This window comes from Siniperca chuatsi, linkage group LG21, assembly GCF_020085105.1.
Source record: "Siniperca chuatsi isolate FFG_IHB_CAS linkage group LG21, ASM2008510v1, whole genome shotgun sequence".
Taxonomy (NCBI): Eukaryota; Metazoa; Chordata; class Actinopteri; order Centrarchiformes; family Sinipercidae; genus Siniperca; species Siniperca chuatsi.
Genome location: NC_058062.1, coordinates 8,601,529 through 8,619,769, shown reverse-complemented (window position 1 = coordinate 8,619,769; position 18,241 = coordinate 8,601,529). Strand labels below are relative to the sequence as shown.

Here is an 18,241-nt window from a genome sequence, read left to right as displayed (position 1 = left end):
CCCGTTTATTGTTTCCTTGTTAAGTTTATACAGTTAGGCGAACCCAGGACGCTTGGTTACAGCCCTTACACTATTCTATGTATCTTACAAAGAAAACTATACTATACTATAAAAAACACTTTATTATGTCCCCTATGACACACCTGGCGGAGATCTACACTCTACTGAGTGCACTCTTCTAGTTATTTATTTAACGTGTCTCTGTATAAATCAGGCTGTGCTGTCACAGGAGCACTGTTTTTTATTTTAATTGAATGATTTACTATAGTTGGTTGACAATCTAAAAAAGAAAGCTCAAAGGAGAGAGAGACAGATTTTTGTGCAGCTACAAGGCTGAGAGGTTGTGGACAGATGGGACAGTGTAGGTAGGAGGGTGTATGCACAGTAGGATACTTGATGACACAAGATGTCATTCATTTCAATGCTAAATCTTTACATGATATTGTGTCTGATAGAGTATTTTACAGATTAGAGGATACGCTGATGTTACTACCCTCTGCAGGAGCACAGAGTGAATGCAGATTAAAGTTTGTGCTATACAAATAAAGCAAACATAAAACGTCGACATCCTTGAAATTGCTTAAATTGGTATAACGATGAACTCACGTATTTTTGCACCATATTGGGAATCTTTTTACTCTGTTTTGGGCACCTTAAACGAAACGTGGAACCAATGTTTTCCCATGTCCGAGTTCCCTTCCGGTGTGTTATTATTGTCCCACAGGTAGTAAAGTTGTGGTTGGAGTTGTTGCAACTTCGGTACTGGTTACGGTCTCCTATTTTACAGACTGTATTGGATTAACAGTGTAGCGTTAAATATCACAGGTAAATATAACATTTATTCACACGTATTCGGTTAGCAAGCAGCGTTTAAAAATGTCGGTTTCCTGGATTTGCTATATGTTTATGTAACGTTATAAGCATGCCTTACAAATCCACCCACATGTTACACTTGTTACTTTATTTACCAGATTGTACTGCCCTCTGGCGTTTAGTTATAGTTTCTAGTCGGACTCATTTCAGTGACGGACCTGTTAGAGCAATAGCGCAGAAATCAGTCACGAGTTTGCTTCATTACACAGCTTGGTCAAATATGTGTCTGTAAGTAATTACACGTAAGGATTGTAGTTCTTGTATATGTATATGTTTACATTCAGTAACGTATTTACTACGTTACGTGGCTGTTTTCGTTTTCTCGCGTATGCTCCTTTGTTTTTCTGACGCTCTGATGTATCTGTTCAGCAACGGGCATCGACACTTCGCGTCAGATTAATTAACTTAGTTGGTTTGTTTTCATCTGCTGATTTGCATAGGTTATGCATGTAACAGTGTAGCAGTTAGTTTGGTGATATAGAGAATATTGTTTAATTTTACTGAGTTACTGGGTAACTTTATATTTGATTGTAATAGACACAACAGACGTTACACTTTTGTAATGTTTATTTGTCCTTTTATGTTTAGTTTTCCAGTCTTACAGACTTAAATGGAGAAAAGATTAAGAAATAAAACTGAGGAAGAAAAAAAGAACAAAAGATAAAACGTCAATCCTCAAAATGACAAATGGAGTTTCTCTTCTTCATTGCTGTTAACTATCTGTCTAGCTGTACAAAGCAGACGTCGTACATGCGAGGGCAGAATAGTAAGAAGACACGAATGCACTAAGTTCATCACGAAGCAGTTCAACTCTCTACACTGATTCAGCGTTGCTGACCCATTGTCATCCAAGCAACCAGGATGGATGAACGGAGTAACACAGAAGAAACGCATCAGTCCTTGGTGACTAGATCCATCGCCCAAGCAAGTAGCAAATCATCAACAACAAGCTCTGCTGCACTCAGAGCTCGAGCCAGAGCCGGCTGCTCGCATGCAGGTTTCATTCGCTCAGAAAGAAGCAGAGATGATGGTCGAAGAAGCAACATTAAAAGCAAAAATGCACATTCTAAAGAAAGAAAAGGAGGCAGCTACAGCCACCGCAGAAGAAGCAGTGTTCGTGGCTGCTGTGGAAAAACCAGATCTAGACTCTCGCCATGACATTGACTTACCACTCTTGCCAGCCAACGCTGCACAACGGACAAGTGAGTATGTTTGGCAACACAGCTGTAGTGCATCAGAACCCATATCTATGCACACATCTTTACAACCTGCTGTAGAAACAGTCAAACGAGAAATGATTAACCTCAGAATCGACAATGAAGATTCTCATCAACAAATAGCTCCTAAAAATATGAAACCTCAACTAGCAGTGGACACAACTCAACATATTCCTGAAACGTTCCTTCTGTACAGACACAGAAAAAGAGATATTTAGATCCACATGTAGATGCAACTGACCTGAGACAGCCTGCACTGCAGAGGCGGGACCCTGTCAGCTCCGTGAAGCATACAGCAGCCACGCCAGATGTTGCGAAATACCTAATGCGAAGAGAAGTGGTTACATCTGGTTTAACGGAGTTCGACGACCACCCGGAAAGCTTTTGGGCATGGAAAACTTCCTTTCAAAGCGTCATTGAGGAACTCACCTTAACTCCAAGAGAAGAGTTAGACCTCTTGATTAGATGGCTCGGGCCAACATCTAAGGAACAAGCAAAAAGAATACGAGCCATACACAGCCACAACTCAGCTGCAGGGCTAGACATGGTTTGGCAAAGACTAGAAGAGATCTATGGAACCCCAGAGGCAGTTGAGCATTCACTTCTGAAAAGGATAGAGGAATTCCCAGAATCTCAAACAGAGACAATGTGAGATTAAGAGAGCTTGGAGACCTTTTGCTTGAACTCGAATATGCAAAAGAAGGAGGATACCTCCTGGTCTAGCATATCTTGATACGTCACGTGGAGTGAAACCCATATTAGAAAAGCTCCCATTTAGTCTCCAAGAAAAGTGGATTTCACAAGGGTCTAAGTACAAAGAATACAACCATGTTTCCTATCCGCTTTTCACCTTCTTTTTCACAATTTATTCGTTCTGAAGCCAAAATCAGAAACGACCCTAGTTTTATGATATCTCAAGCTCAATACCCGGGTCCAACCAAGTCCGAGAGACCCACAAAATACAACAATAAAGCATCAGTGGCTGTAAGGAAGACTGGCGTGTTTTCCCGAGGCTAAGGCAGCTTCTACAGGTTGTGTCGAAAAAGGTGCTACAGATCCAGACCGCATATGCCCTTTGCATAACAAACCCCACGCACTCAGAAAATGCCGTACCTTCCGTAGCAAGCCAATAGAGGAACGTAAAACCTACCTTAGAGAGAAGAACATCTGCTTTAGGTGCTGTAGTTCGACTCAACATAGAGCAAAAGACTGTGACAAAGAAATAGTATGTAAAGAATGTGGCAGCAAGACTCACACATCAGCTTTACATTCTGGTCCAGCACCCTGGTTCTCAGAAGTTCCAGCAGATCAAGGCGAGGAGAAGGAGACTCATGAGACTCCTCCTGAAACTCTCCCTGCAGTAACATCAAAATGTACTGAGGTTTGTGGGGAAACACCAACGCCAAATCCTGCTGTAAAATATGTTTAGTGAAAGTCTACCCTGAGGATCAACCAGGAAAAGTAATTAAGACGTATGCAGTGTTAGATGACCAGAGCAATCGGTCACTTGCTCACCCTGAGTTCTTCAACCACTTTGACCTCTACGAAAAAGCATCTCCCTATACATTAAAGACTTGCTCTGGTGTTATGGAAACCTCAGGAGGAGAGCAACAAACTTTGTGGTGGAATCCCATGATGGAAAGATAAAAATCAAGCTTCCAACCCTTATTGAGTGTGAAATGATTCCAGATGACCGAACCGAAATTCCCACACCCGAAATAGCTCGCCATTTTCCCCATCTGAGACATGTAGCAGATAAGATACCACCACTGATGAAAATGCGCAGATCCTTATCCTGCTAGGGAGAGACATTTTGCGAGTGCATAAAGTGAGGCAGCAGTATAACGGAGATCATGAAGACCCCTATGCCCAACGTCTCGATCTCGGGTGGGTTATAGTAGGAGACGTTTGTCTGGACCGGGCTCACAAACCACCCAGTGTCAGAGTGTATAAGACACACACACTGCTTAATGGACGGACATCCATGTTAAGCCCCTGTCCTAACAAAATTCAAGTGAAAGAGACACTTAAGAGAAACAACCCTCACCAACCAAGAATTCTGGAATGCGAATTAAAATGTGAGGAGACAGAAAAACTTGGAGCCACGGTCTTCGACAGCCACCCGGATGATGAAAAGGTAGCTCTGTCAGTCGATGATCAAACATTCCTGGACATCATGAACAAAGAGGTTTATATGGATCAGGCAAACAACTGGGTAGCACCATTGCCATTCTGTAAACCACGCCGCCGTCTTCCGAACAACAGAGAGGTGGCTCTGCGACGACTTTTATCTCTCCGACGAACTCTAGACAGACGCACAGACATGAAAAAACACTTTCTGGAGTTCATGGAAAAGGTATTTGAGAATGACCACGCAGAACTAGCATCAGAACTTGAGGATCATCAAGAAAGGTGGTACTTACCTCTGTTCGGGTCTACCATCCTCAAAAACCAAATCAAATAAGAGTGGTTTTTGATTCTAGTGCCAAACATGATGGTGTGTCCCTGAATGACGTGCTGCTCAGCGGACCAGACTTAAACAATAATCTGCTTGGTGTATTAATCCGTTTCAGGAAAGAGAACATCGCAGTCACCGCTGATATCCAACAGATGTTCTACGCGTTTGTTGTTCGAGAAGATCATCGTGATTATTTGCGGTTCCTTTGGTACAAGGATAACGACTTGAACAATAACATCACTGAATACAGAATGAAAGTGCACATATTTGGCAATAGCCCCTCACCATCAGTTGCCATTTATGGTCTAAGGAGAACTGCACAAGAACATCAGGATGAATACGGCACAGACAGCAAGGAGTTCGTCATGAGGAATTTCTACGTGGACGATGGCTTGATGTCAGTTCCGACAGAAGAAGAAGCTATCAGCCTTCTGAAGAGGACTCAAAAATGTTAGCAGCATCGAACTTAAAACTCCACAAAATTGCTTCCAATAGCAGCAAGGTCATGTCAGCATTTGCTCCGAGGACCTTGCCAAAGACTTAAAAGACCTCGACTTCGTGCAGATCCTCTCCCACTTCAGCGGAGCCTTGGAATGATATGGAATCTGGAGAGCGACAGTTTCGGTTCCCAAGTATCCCATGAAGAGAAACCGTTCACAAAAAGAGGCGTCTTATCAACCGTTCAGAGCCTCTATGATCCACTGAGCTTCGTGAGCTCCCATCATAGTTCAAGGAAAAGCTCTTATCAGAGAACTGTCGTCCAAAGAATATGATTGGGATGATCCTCTCCCATCAGACAAGCAAGAGTCCTGGAAGTTGTGGAAAGAGTCTCTTCTGGAACTAGAGAAGCTACACATCATAAGAAGGTATGTGCCTATCCCCTTGTCTCATCTCAAAGTCGAGAACTCTGTTTATTCTCTGATGCTTCCACTCAGGCTATCGCTGCAGTAGCCTATCTGCGTGTCACCAATGTTGGAAACCAGTGCCACGTAGGATTCATTATGGGCAAAGCGAAGTTAGCACCGCATCCAGCCCATACCGTTCCACGCTTAGAGTTGTGTGCCGCTGTCCTGGCAGCCGAGATGGCGGACACAATTTGCTGTGAGATGGACATTGAGATGCATGCCGTGAGATTTTTCACTGATAGCAGGATTGTTCTCGGGTATATCCATAACACCTCCAGAAGATTTCATGTTTATGTTGCTAATCGAGTCAATCGCATCAGGAAATCAAGTCATCCACAACAATGGCAGTATGTTGCCACCGAACAGAATCCGGCAGATCATGCCACCAGACCAACGCCTGTTGACATCCTCAGAGCCTCTAACTGGTTCTCAGGCCCTGAATTCTTGAAAAGCGGCATTGAACCTCCACAAAGCAACAGCTTTGATCTTGTCGACCCAGAACTTGATGTTGAAGTTCGGGCCCAAGTTGCTGTCAATCACACCAAAGCTACAGAAGGTCAGTTCAGCTCAGCACGTTTTGAACGATTTTCTAGCTGGAAGAGACTGCTGCAAGCCATCAGAAAACTTATTCAAGTAACAAGAACACACGCCAAAACTCAAAAAGTGGACGCTGTTGATGCACGTTGGCAAGCTAAAACTGTAGTCTTTCGTTGTGTCCAGAAAGAGTTCTATGGAGAAGAGTTCAAATGTTTGGGAGATGAGATACTACTCTCAAAAAAGAGTCCATTGAGAAAGTTAAATCCTTTCATCGATGAGGAGGGACTCCTTCGGGTTGGAGGACGCCTTACTAATGCTGACTTACCCAGAGATGAAAGACATCCTGTTTTACTGCCAAAAACTCATCACATCGCAACTCTCATAGTGAGACATTACCATGAGGAAGTTTTCCATCAAGGGCGCCATCTTACTGAAGGAGCCGTCCGGTCAGCTGGAGTCTGGATAGTGGGAGGTAAACGTCTGGTGTCTAGAGTCCTCTATAACTGTGTGACCTGCAAAAAACTGAGAGGAAAGTTAATGGAACAGAAAATGGCACCACTACCAGCTGACAGACTCACTGCAGAACCCCCTTTACTCATGTCGGCCTGGGCGTCTTTGGGCCATGGAACATTGTCACTCGGCGCACTCGTGGAGGTAGCTCTGACAGTAGCGCGATGGGCGGTGTTATTCACATGCATGAGCACGAGAGCGACACACATCGAGGTATTAGAATCCATGTCTACTTCAAGTTTTATAAATGCTTTACGACGATTCTTTGCTATCCGTGGGCGCCCAAACAGCTTCGCTCTGACAGAGGCACAAACTTTATTGGAGCGTGCAAAGAGTTGAAATTCAACACCAGTGATCCAGAACTGACAAGCTACCTTGACAAACAAGGATGTACGTGGACTTTCAATTCTCCCCATTCATCTCATATGGGAGGTTGTTGGGAAAGACTGATAGGAGTAGCACGTCGTATTCTAGAAGGGATGTTACTACAATCTAACACGAAACACCTCACTCATGAAGTGTTGGCGACACTGATGGCAGAAGTCGTGGCAATTCTAAATGCCAGGCCATTGATTCCAGTGTCAACTGACCCTGACAATCCGTCTATATTGACACCCGCGATGATTCTCACGCAAAAGATGATGTCAGTGACAACGCCTCCAGGTGACTTTGATCATAAGGATCTTCACAAAAATCAGTGGAAACAAGTGCAGTGTCTGGCTGAGAGATTCTGGAAACGTTGGAGACAGGAGTATCTGGTGACTCTGCAGAAACGTCACAAGTGGACTGATGACAAGCCTACCATACAAGTGGATGATGTAGTTCTGATGAAAGACAGCCAGGCTAAACGTAACGACTGGCCAATTGGACTTGTGGTAAGGACATTGCCTAGCAAAGACAACAAAGTCCGCAAGGTTGAAGTTAAAGTTGTGAGGCAAGGATCAACAAAAACTTACATCAGACCCATCTCGGAACTTGTTTTTCTTATGTCTAAGGACTCATGAGTTGAAGGGCATTCTGATAAATGACAATAATGTTCATAAATGTAACTACTGATAGATTGTATATTCATTTGGTTGATTAGTCTTTGAGTAATTAAAAGATATTGATAGTGGTATAATAATATACCAGGCGAGGAGTGTACTGCCCTCTGGCGTTTAGTTATAGTTTCTAGTCGGACTCATTTCAGTGACGGACCTGTTAGAGCAATAGCGCAGAAATCAGTCACGAGTTTGCTTCATTACACAGCTTGGTCAAATATGTGTCTGTAAGTAATTACACGTAAGGATTGTAGTTCTTGTATATGTATATGTTTACATTCAGTAACGTATTTACTACGTTCGCGTGGCTGTTTTCGTTTTCTCGCGTATGCTCCTTTGTTTTTCTGACGCTCTGATGTATCTGTTCAGCAGCGGGCATCGACACTTCGCGTCAGATTAATTAACTTAGTTGGTTTGTTTTCATCTGCTGATTTGCATAGGTTATGCATGTAACAGTGTAGCAGTTAGTTTGGTGATATAGAGAATATTGTTTAATTTTACTGAGTTACTGGGTAACTTTATATTTGATTGTAATAGACACAACAGACGTTACACTTTTGTAATGTTTATTTGTCCTTTTTATGTTTATTTTTCCAGTCTTACAGACTTAAATGGAGAAAAGATTAAGAAATAAAACTGAGGAAGAAAAAAAGAACAAAAGATAAAACGTCAATCCTCAAAATGACAAATGGAGTTTCTCTTCTTCATTGCTGTTAACTATCTGTCTAGCTGTACAAAGCAGACGTCGTACATGCGAGGGCAGAATACAGATTGTGTCACGTTTCACATTAAATGTTGCAGAGACGATTCATATTTCGTAGCTGTTTGCAAAAGAGTGTTTTCTCTGAATGCCGTATTCAAAAGTTTCCTCATCTAATATGTTAGAGCTGTGGTTATTGTCATCTCCGAATACTTAGTTTACACAGTGGAAACTTTACCTTTTAATTAAAGTTATTATGATCCAGCCTCGCAGCAACAAAGCTAACATCAAGTCCGTCAGGGAATCTCTATGTTTTTTGTGAGATTGTGGGATAAACATGAGCATATAGAGTGGATACACGGTTATCTAAAAATGCTAGAGTCCAATTTCTGAGGTTCTTAAGACAAATATCATTATCTTCTTCCTACAACAGAATTAGAAAACGGATGCGATGCACTTTCACTCTGCCCATCTTCCTTAATGACTTTCAAAATAAAATTTGACAGTTGCACCGTAATTCCTCAAACATCCTAAATAAGTTTCTGCTTGCTTCGTTGTTTTTGCAAAATGTACATAAAGTCAAAGGTTGCACTAATGTTTCAGCTGATGTGTCTGTGCAGGATATCAGACTGATATGAGTCCTGTTGGCATGCACTGCAGGGTCATAACTGCCCTGGCACTGGTGATGACCTCAGGCACGTGGCATATTTAATGCAACCATTAAAGTTTGGTTCTGGTTAGTCTGTCTCAAAGTTCACAAGGCAGGTTTCTGTACTCAGATGACTCAGGTGCTCAAACTGCCTCGTGCTTTGGCATGTCTCCAGCTAATCAGAGCATCCAAACGTGGATGGAGTCACATGGAGGCAGAGTTGGCGGTTACAGAAACCATGTGACAGTGTCGTCACTGTGCATGTGTCACACTCTCAGTTCTGGCCCATGATGTCCTCACCTGCGTTTTGTGGTTGCCAATTTGGAAATTAGGTGCATACATCTGTTTCACTGCAGCAAAGAGGCTGTCAGCGACAGAGAAAGCAACTGTCCTATGTATGTGTGTAACGATGGTGGGCAGTTTTAGCAAATTGTGACATCATGACCAGCTGAGCACAGAACAAGTGATTAAATGACAACCTTTGCCTCCCAAAATCACTGCTCCAAAAATCTCCAAACAGTGCACATGGAAATTTAGCTTAAAGTAAGTGCATCAATATTAGGGATTCAGTCTGAACAAGTGCTGTCCTAACTCACCTTCACTGTCTGTCCCACAGCATAAATAAAGACCTTCCTCATCAATGGCTATGGTGTGGTCAAAGATCTCTGCTGTTTTGCCTCTTAATGAGGAACAGTTTCCACTGGAGTTCAGTGACAAAGTGGAGTCAAGTGTGGTGGAAATGCTGAAGAGGTCCAGGCAACAGCTGTACAGCGACAGTACGAGTACCAGCCGAATGCTTAATGCTCAGATCATTTTGGATTTTTCATGGGAGAAACTCAACACAGGAACATGGCGCCACGTGGACAAAGAATGGAGACGTGTTTATTCTTACGGCTGCCTGTTCAAAGTGGCCGCTCTGTGTCGTGAAGATCCGTCAGCAGACGAGGTCCTGCAGGCTGTAAGAACTTGTGACATGGGTTTACTCATGGGTGCAGCCATCATGGATAATATACTTCAGGTTATTGTTCGGATTCTGCAGGGTGAAGTCAGGAAATCCACTAAAGAAGAAGATGAACATGCTGAGGTCAAGGTCAGTGGTCTTTTTATTTAAACATTATTCTATGTGAGTTTGCCACTTTAGTTTTTCATAGGTTATTAGCCATGGTTGCCAGGTCTGTGTGACAAAACCAGCCCAAAAACCAGCCCAATACCAGAACTCAAAACCATATACACTGCTTTTAAAGTCTAATAGCATTGCTATCATTGCCAAATATATTGTAATATCTACAAAGTAACACCATACATGTTTAGTGTGCCAGCATTAAAAGCAGTTTTCCCTAAACAGTTCTTTCACCGAGGTCCTAAAATGGCCTTGTGTTATTAGATACAGTATATTATCATAAATAAAATATATCTCTGTGAACGTGTAGACCATTTCACTGGTGCATGAACTAGCCTGTTGCTTTGTCTTTTCCATGGATGTAGCGCTTTCTCTTCCCCTTCCCCTCTTCCTGCCTGGACAACATGAATGGGCAGCAGGCGGAGAGCACATTAGGCATTTCGTGTGTGTGTTTGTGTGTATGTGTGCATGATGTGTCCCATGTCCGTGTGTGCGTGCTTATCAGGAGTCTGTTTAGTAGGATTTGGGTATAAATAAATTGTTTTATTTAAAATATGTATTTTTCTTTCTAGATATTATTCATGTAATTTGCAAAATAGGTCTACCCAACCAGCGGACAAAAAATTCAACTTGCGGTAACACTAGCCCAATTCTGCAGGAAAACCGCGGACTTGGCAACACTGTTGCTTCAGTGGTGCCATAAAAAATGGTGTACAGGGATTTGAAGTGGGGATAGTAACGTGATGCTTCAATAAGATTTGAGTTTAATGCAACTTTTTTAACATTGTTTTCTTAGAATTCTTGAGGCTTAAAACTACTTGCTACAGCACATTTATTATCAAAGTTACAAAAACATCAATGGTATGCCAAGCCAAGAAAATGTTCTTTTCTAGATTCTTGATGATTCAAAATTTGCGACAAACAGCGACCGATGAGGACATTTCAGAATAAGCCTTTCGAAAGTTTTAGAGAAGTATTTCCTTTTGTTACTCTTCATCTTGTTGCATTGCATCTCATGTCACTCACTAAAGTGCAACAAACACTCAAATGTCAGATCACTTTGTTTAGACACCAGCAAAATTGAGATTGAGAGTTAAGAGTAAGGTTAGCAGGATTTTTTTGGATTCCATGTTTTTTTTCTCTTTTTTTTTACAAAATGCCTTTAATATATTCAAACACCATAACTATCCATGTCTAACTGCACTCTAGAGTGGGGCTGCAACTAACTACTATTTTCATTATCTTTTAATCTGCCAATTATTTTCTCAGTCAATCAATCAATTTTGTTTTGCCACACCAACAGTCCAAAACCTAATGGTAATGAATTAATATCACATAAGACAAAGAAAATCAGCAGATAATTTTTTTACATTTTAGCTTGCAAAATGACTTAAAGGTGCTAATGATAACATCCAGCCTCTAGATGACGCACTCCCTCTCCCCCCTTCCATTCCATTCCAGTGGTTGCCAGTTAACTGCACAACCTGTATATTTCATGGTCGATGGAGTGAGACTCAGTCATGTCAAGTGATGAATCTTTTGTGATAGAGTAATGAATTCATTTTGCAACATATAGCTATACATTAGCTATAGATTTAGGTTACTTTTTGCGGTGGTGTTTCATGTAACGTTATCTATGGTAATCTGGATATGGCTAGCTAGCTTTAGGTAACCCTTTTTTCCCCATCATTTAATAATTACAGGGGCCCTATATTGCAACAGTTATATAACACTATAAGACATTAGGTAAATATTTTAATCCAATCAAAGAGTACATTACAGTACATTGTAGGGATGCCGTTAAAACCCACAGCGCTCCACATTAGATAGACAGCTACAGTAAAAGTTGACGTCAGCTAGCGTTATTGTTAGCGTAGTGTTTTCTTGCTGAAAACAAACCTCATAGCGCATTATAAAAAACAGCTGAGCGCCACACAGCAACAATCGCTACAGGGAGAAAGGACGAATGTGTGAGCATGTCAGTAATTTCAGAGTTTTAATTTAACGTGACCGTAGCTGTTGAGCTCAACGCAGCTTGCTACATGGCTAGCTAGCCACAAGTACCTCAGTGTGTGTCTCATAAAAGGGATAAAGTTAGACCGCCACAAGCAGTGACACCCTCAGTACAATCACCAATTAATCGATTAGTCAGTCGACTTTCAGCTCTACTGTCGAGAAATAAGATTACTGACACAGTTTTTCTTATTTTCCTCCTTAAAGCTTTAGAATTGAATTAAAGACTTGACAAACCCTTGTTGTTTTGGCATCATTAACAGAGAATAAAGATCGAGTGCCCACATGTTCCTGTGATCAAAGAAGAGTTGGCAGTTCCCAGGATAAAGTGTCCTTCACTGGAGAGCTTCAACACAAACTACCTGCTCCCCCTCAAACCACTGATTTTAGAAGGGATCATTGACCACTGGCCCGCCCTCAACGAACACCCCTGGAGGTTTGGGTTTTTTTTAGTGTGTGTTCTTATTCAATTAAAGAGTGCTATTTGCATGATATGCCGTGGTATCATCCATTAGTATCGTTCTGAATATCTTTGTCCACATAACAATGTCAGTATTATGAACCCATTTATCATTATTAGTATGTTAAACTCATTCAGTCAAACTCTCTACCAAAGGTCTGCCAGAAGATTACAAATTAGGTTAAATCATAGTCACAAGGTATTAAAGTAAATTTAAATTTAGAAAACCACTTCTGTCAATAAGCACTGGCTTCACATATTACTATTAGCATATACATCAGTAGTCCTCCATCATGGTTAAACACTACAATCCCACTTATGTTCAATCTAGCCATGTAATCAGACTGACTTACACTTGTAACGCCTTAAAATGTGGCTAAGTGTGAAGAACATAAACTGAATTTAGGTTGGTTTACTTGTCACAACATTCCTGGTTCCTGACTCTGATGTCTGACATCAGTCTGCTATAACTGCCTCTCCATTTAAGAATATCCTTCACTGTCCTCCCTCTCACTGCTGACTCCCGACAGCTGACTATTCACTCTGACATCTGACATACGGCTCCTGGTGTCTGACTCTCAGCTCTGATTATGGAGGAGAACGTCCAGAAGTGCACTCATGACATATTTTTGAGCAGTGTTAGATTTTTTTTTTTTGGTGTGAATTATGCTGTAGTATTACAGTAATGTTTAAGTCATTCATTTTCTCCCTCCTGCAAAGCATAGAATACTTGAGATCTGTTGCTGGTTGTCGGACTGTTCCTGTTGAGGTGGGATCCCGGTACACAGACGAGGAATGGTCACAAACACTGCTTACAGTCAATGAATTCATTGATCAATACATTTTAAATAAAGTAAGTACAAGTCTCGCTCCTGCATTGTTAACATAAACAAAGAAAGATAAAACACCTCCATGTGATTTCTAACACGGTACTTTGATTTTAATTTGCTCTGCGGATCAAAATCACCCAGGATGGAGTGAAAGGTTTGGGTTATCTCGCTCAGCACCAGCTTTTTGACCAGGTATGGTACTGTCTTTTTGTTATTGCCTTGTAAATTTAACTTTGGAAATGACTACATGATTATGAAAATAATAATCTATTAATTTTGTCAGTTTACTAATTGATTATTCAATTCATATTTTTCGGCACCATGAAGAATAGAATTCTCCTTTTTTCCAGCATTCATCCTCACGCCACTTTGCTTTGAACAGTATTGTCTTTTTAGTCCTAATTTTACCATACAAGTCAATATGTTGTCTGGATTGAACTTTACAAAAAGGGCACCTTGTCAAGCTAAACGTTGAGTATTTTTGGCTGTTTGATAGATCAGAATGAGGCCAAATGAGGAGTCATCACTCTTGATTTTTCACACTATGTCCTCATCCTTCAAGAATCACCTGTAATCAGCTGTTTATTTATATGTATCTAGGAACTGACTTAACAATGTCATATTATTGCTTGAAAAAGACAAATTTGATGTTTTTCTTCAGATAACACATCTTAATTACAATCTGATCTTTATAATTATTTAATTTCTTACTATTAATTAATTAAGAATATCTGACCAAAAGTTATATTATGTGCATAGAATTGGGATTTTGAAGTGCATATCTAATTGGACATACTATGAACTAAATAATTTGAAAGCTAAATATTGATGTCTGGGCCATCTCTTCACTCTTCATTATTATTTTAGTGTGACATCAATGTCCAGCTTCATGTTACCTTGCATAAAAATCATCACAATGAGTTCCACGCAGTTAGGTAAACAGATTTAAAATTTAGAGAAAAGAGAGCACTGGTATTGAATCTGCAGATATCCTAAACTGAGGAATCGGAATCAGTACTGGGAGGGAAAAAGTTGGATAGGTGCATCCCTAATTGCTGTTACAGTAAAAGTTGTGAGGAAAATCGCATTACAAATCAGACAGCATTTAGCATACATATCTTTAAGAATGAATGGCACTAAAAACATCCAAAAAATAAATAAATGTTAAAAAGACTAAGAGTCCACAGCCAGCGGTGATTTAAGCTAATTGCTAATTTAAGCATGCTAACAATAAATTAATAATAAATTAATATATTACCCTATTCTAGTAGGTTATTTCTTATGTCACCATTTTAATTTTACTTAATTCACCACCTTATTTTAGTGTTTACTCACAAACTACTTTAATCTGCTCACCTTGCTTTTCACTTCAGTTCCACAGTTCTATTTTCCCCACACGCACACACACACATGCACACACCTACACCTCTGGTCTCTGCACACACACACCGGCTTGCCCCGCCTGCACTGTTGACATTCTTTGTCAGCACTATGTTTTAAAACAACTCCCATTTTGGATTTTTTCACCCACGATTCCGTTTTCACAAAAGCAGGTGAGCCGCGTGTCGAGGAGGCTTGTTGTTAATGACGTCGCTTATCGAAATGGTCAAAACCGACATGCCACCGAATGACATTGGCACAAACAGGTGCACTAACAAGCTTTTACAAAACAACGGGATAAGTAGGCCTACATAAACAGGAGAATCTCTCTTTGTTTCTCTGCAGAGCATGTGCGAGTGCGACTGTCAGACCGCACAGGAGGGGTAGAGCGAGGGGAATTTATTCTTTGACCGGGTGCAGCCATACTTCATTGCTACGCGCCGACGCACTATAGACAGCCCTTAACCAAAGTATTGGACATATTAAAAAATTGACCTGATGATGGCACTAGATGAAAGTTACAGGTTTCACCAAAATGATTACAATTCATCCTGAGGGTAACATGAATGTGTGTATCAAATTTCATGGCAGTCCATCCAATAGTTGTTGAGATATTTAACTAAAAACCAAAAATGTCCACCTCATGGTGGCACTAGATGAAAAGTTAGGGGATCACCAAAGTCAGTAGGATTCATCTTCTGGGGAACATGAATATCTGCACCAAAATCCATGATAATTCATCCAATAGTTGTTGAGATATTTAAGTCTGGACAGACTGACAGACTAACCTAGAGCCATGCATTTTTAGCGTGACAAAAAATACTTAAAATACCATGAGCAAATGCAGAGTAAAAAGGACTTGCTGGGAAATGTTGGCAAATGTTCTGGTACAAAACAAGATATTGTTTAGTCAGTGAAATTAGTCTTAAATGCCCTCCTGATGGGATGTGTTTGATGTTTCCTAAGATACCAGAGCTGAAGGAAGACATCCGCCTCCCTGATTATTGCTGCCTTGGTGAAGGAGACGAAGACAATATTACTGTAAATGCGTGGTTTGGTCCCGGAGGTACAGTGTCTCCTCTTCACCAAGACCCTCAGCAGAACTTCCTGGCTCAGGTGATGATAACAACGCTGCTTTGTGAATTCAGTTAGTGTCAAAGATCTGTCACGTGATCGCAGTTTGTTTACCACATGGGATTTCCCCTGTATATACATCAGGTGGTCGGAAGCAAATACATTCGCGTATACTCCCCAGAGGACACAGACAAGCTGTACCCTCATCAATCACAGCTTCTTCACAATACTAGTCAGGTGGGACTGACAGGCCATAGAGATAGCACATGTTGAGCCTGCAAATATATGCAGTATTTCCAATTTCTGACTCCTTCCATGCAGGTGGAGGTGGAGAATCCAGACACAGAGCGGTTCCCAGAGTTTGCCAAGGCTCCATATCTTGAATGTGTGTTACAGCCTGGAGACGTGCTGTTCATCCCTGTCCGACACTGGCATTATGTCCGATCCTTAGAACTTAGTTTCTCTGTCAGCTTCTGGTGGTCATGAATGCAGATCCATAATAAAAATGTTTTTTGTCAAATTTGAGTTTAGCTTGTTTTCTGCTGCTGTGGAGGGAAATCAATCTGGAGTTTTCAACTAATGCAAGGCTAATTCTCATAAACGTTAGCACAACTACTGATCACACAAACCTTTGATCCATGAACAATGAACACACACTGCTGAATGATTAGTTTAATTGTGCTGCTGATGATTGCAACATCTATTATGTGGAAAGCTACCAGCAGCAGAAAAAAAACAAATGAGCAGTTAAAACTGTTTGTGCTCATTTCATCCTGCATATAATTTACGGAGGGTTGTTAGCCATCTAATTTAATAGGATATGTTTCTCTTTTCAGATTGTCTTATTTAATTGTGTTCTCAACCTTATACCTACAAATATCCTCAGATGTGTGATTTCCGTAATTCATGGAAATGAGGCAAGTCTTCAAATTTAATAACCGAGTGAGCTACAGGTACAAAAACGTGGTAATAAACACGGGTCTCTGGTTAAACTGTCTGAGGCAATCAAGCAGGTCACAGATGTAAATTAATAAATTAAATGAATTAATCCCCTGGGCACAGACAGACTTTGAAATTAAAACTGTCTCATTGGTTAAGTACCCTGACAGTACAACTCTTGTCGAGTACCAAAAACACAATACCTGACTACAAAGACAGCAGCGCTTCATTTCAGATTTCAGACCTATGACAAGCCCCAGTTGTGTATCCTGTAGGTCCATTTCAATCAAGCCCTCTAATTAGAACCATGAAGTTTGTGAGGATGTGACAAAATGAAGTAGATCAGCACTGATGTACACATTTGATCTGCTTTTCAACCAAATCCACAGTCAGCTAAAGTAGTGTTCTGGGAAATCAAGGCTGCACATGGCAGAATACTTCTGAGGAGGTGAAGAGTTGTGTGGGAATTTTTTTAATAAACAAAACAGCTCAAGAAAATTGAATTAAATGTGCTGTTTGAAAAGATGAGAGAATTTTTAGTATGAGCAAAGAAATTACAGTAAAACATGAGGAAATGGCTAAAACAAACTCAATTGGCTGCAAATGTAAAACATAATGGGTTTAAGTAATCTAACTTTATGAGGAATCGCTTTGTGACTAATGTCATAAATGCATATTAAATGATGAATAGTTAAGTTTTACTTATCTTAACAGTGCTGCAGATAAAATGAGTTTTTATTTATTACATAATTTTTACTTGAGAAACGTGGAATAATAGCCGATGCATTAGCCAGTGTTCAGGTAATAGACTTGTCCAAACCTTGTTACTTGCCTTACAAGGTTATCTCTCTAAACCAATAATAGGAACCCTGCCATGATTTAATTTTGTGAGTAAATGCTGTATACTTCACTTAGCTCATCAGTGCTTTGTTGTTGTCAAGTAAGTGGCACAATTGACTTAAGATCACACATAACTGCTTACTCTCATTATAATGTAATCAATACTCAATTACCAGTGAATGTGGGACCTCTGGGCCTATAACCCTTTCTCTTCCACCTCGACCCTCTCCTCCTGCTCCTCTGTTGATTAATGGCCTCATGGATTTTCAAATAAATCTGGCAAATCAAGATTAAATCTGGTAGATTTATCTTGTTTTGTGATACAATAAAGTGGCTACTGGATGTGCATTGGTAACGTTATGGCGAGTAAAACCCCCAGTCTACTTCAGTCTGAAACACAGACTGATGTAAGAAAGAACAGGTCCAGGTTTTTCTCAGTAATGTTATCCAGATAATTCAGTAAACCTGCTTCTTCAAACAGGGCCCTGCTCTGGGAATGCCTCACTGTCAAAGTATTATGGCCAAAATGTAAGTGTTAGGGTGCGGACATTTAAGCAGTTCTGTAACTCAAGTCAGTCAATGAACATAAAATTCAAGTGTGGGCCCTCAATTTGTCTGTTGCGTCATAACACAACTTAATCAATAAGCATGACCTCAATAAACATTCCGCTACATTAATATTTATCTATTGATCGA

The 18,241-nt window shown here is 40.6% G+C and overlaps 1 protein-coding gene across 3 annotated transcripts; it reads left to right on the top strand.

Moving 5' to 3' along the window:
• Positions 1 to 688: 688 nt before the first annotated feature.
• On the top strand, positions 689 to 16,286 carry kdm8 (lysine (K)-specific demethylase 8). Of its 3 annotated transcripts, none has more exons than XM_044181236.1 (8): positions 689 to 825; positions 9,506 to 9,979; positions 12,286 to 12,458; positions 13,203 to 13,335; positions 13,454 to 13,504; positions 15,659 to 15,808; positions 15,911 to 16,003; positions 16,088 to 16,286. In XM_044181236.1, exons 2-8 carry the CDS (start codon positions 9,530 to 9,532, stop codon positions 16,250 to 16,252), a joined length of 1,215 nt encoding a protein of 404 aa, XP_044037171.1. In that variant the 5' UTR covers positions 689 to 825; positions 9,506 to 9,529; the 3' UTR covers positions 16,253 to 16,286. The 3 variants fall into 3 exon arrangements, with proteins under 3 accessions (XP_044037171.1, XP_044037172.1, XP_044037170.1); XM_044181235.1 differs by lacking the exon at positions 689 to 825 and adding an exon at positions 7,536 to 7,767; XM_044181237.1 differs by lacking the exons at positions 689 to 825; positions 15,911 to 16,003 and adding an exon at positions 7,531 to 7,767.
• Positions 16,287 to 18,241: the final 1,955 nt, after the last annotated feature.

What these genes read in the sequence shown, in the direction of transcription:
- kdm8 (XM_044181236.1), top strand. Translation starts at nt 9,530, where the DNA reads ATGGCTATGGTGTGGTCAAAGATCTCTGCTGTTTTGCCTCTTAATGAG. An exon ending in CTCAACGAACACCCCTGGAG is followed by an intron (nt 12,459 to 13,202) that starts GTTTGGGTTTTT and finishes CCTCCTGCAAAG; the next exon opens with CATAGAATACTTGAGATCTG. An exon ending in AGCAGAACTTCCTGGCTCAG is followed by an intron (nt 15,809 to 15,910) that starts GTGATGATAACA and finishes TATATACATCAG; the next exon opens with GTGGTCGGAAGCAAATACAT.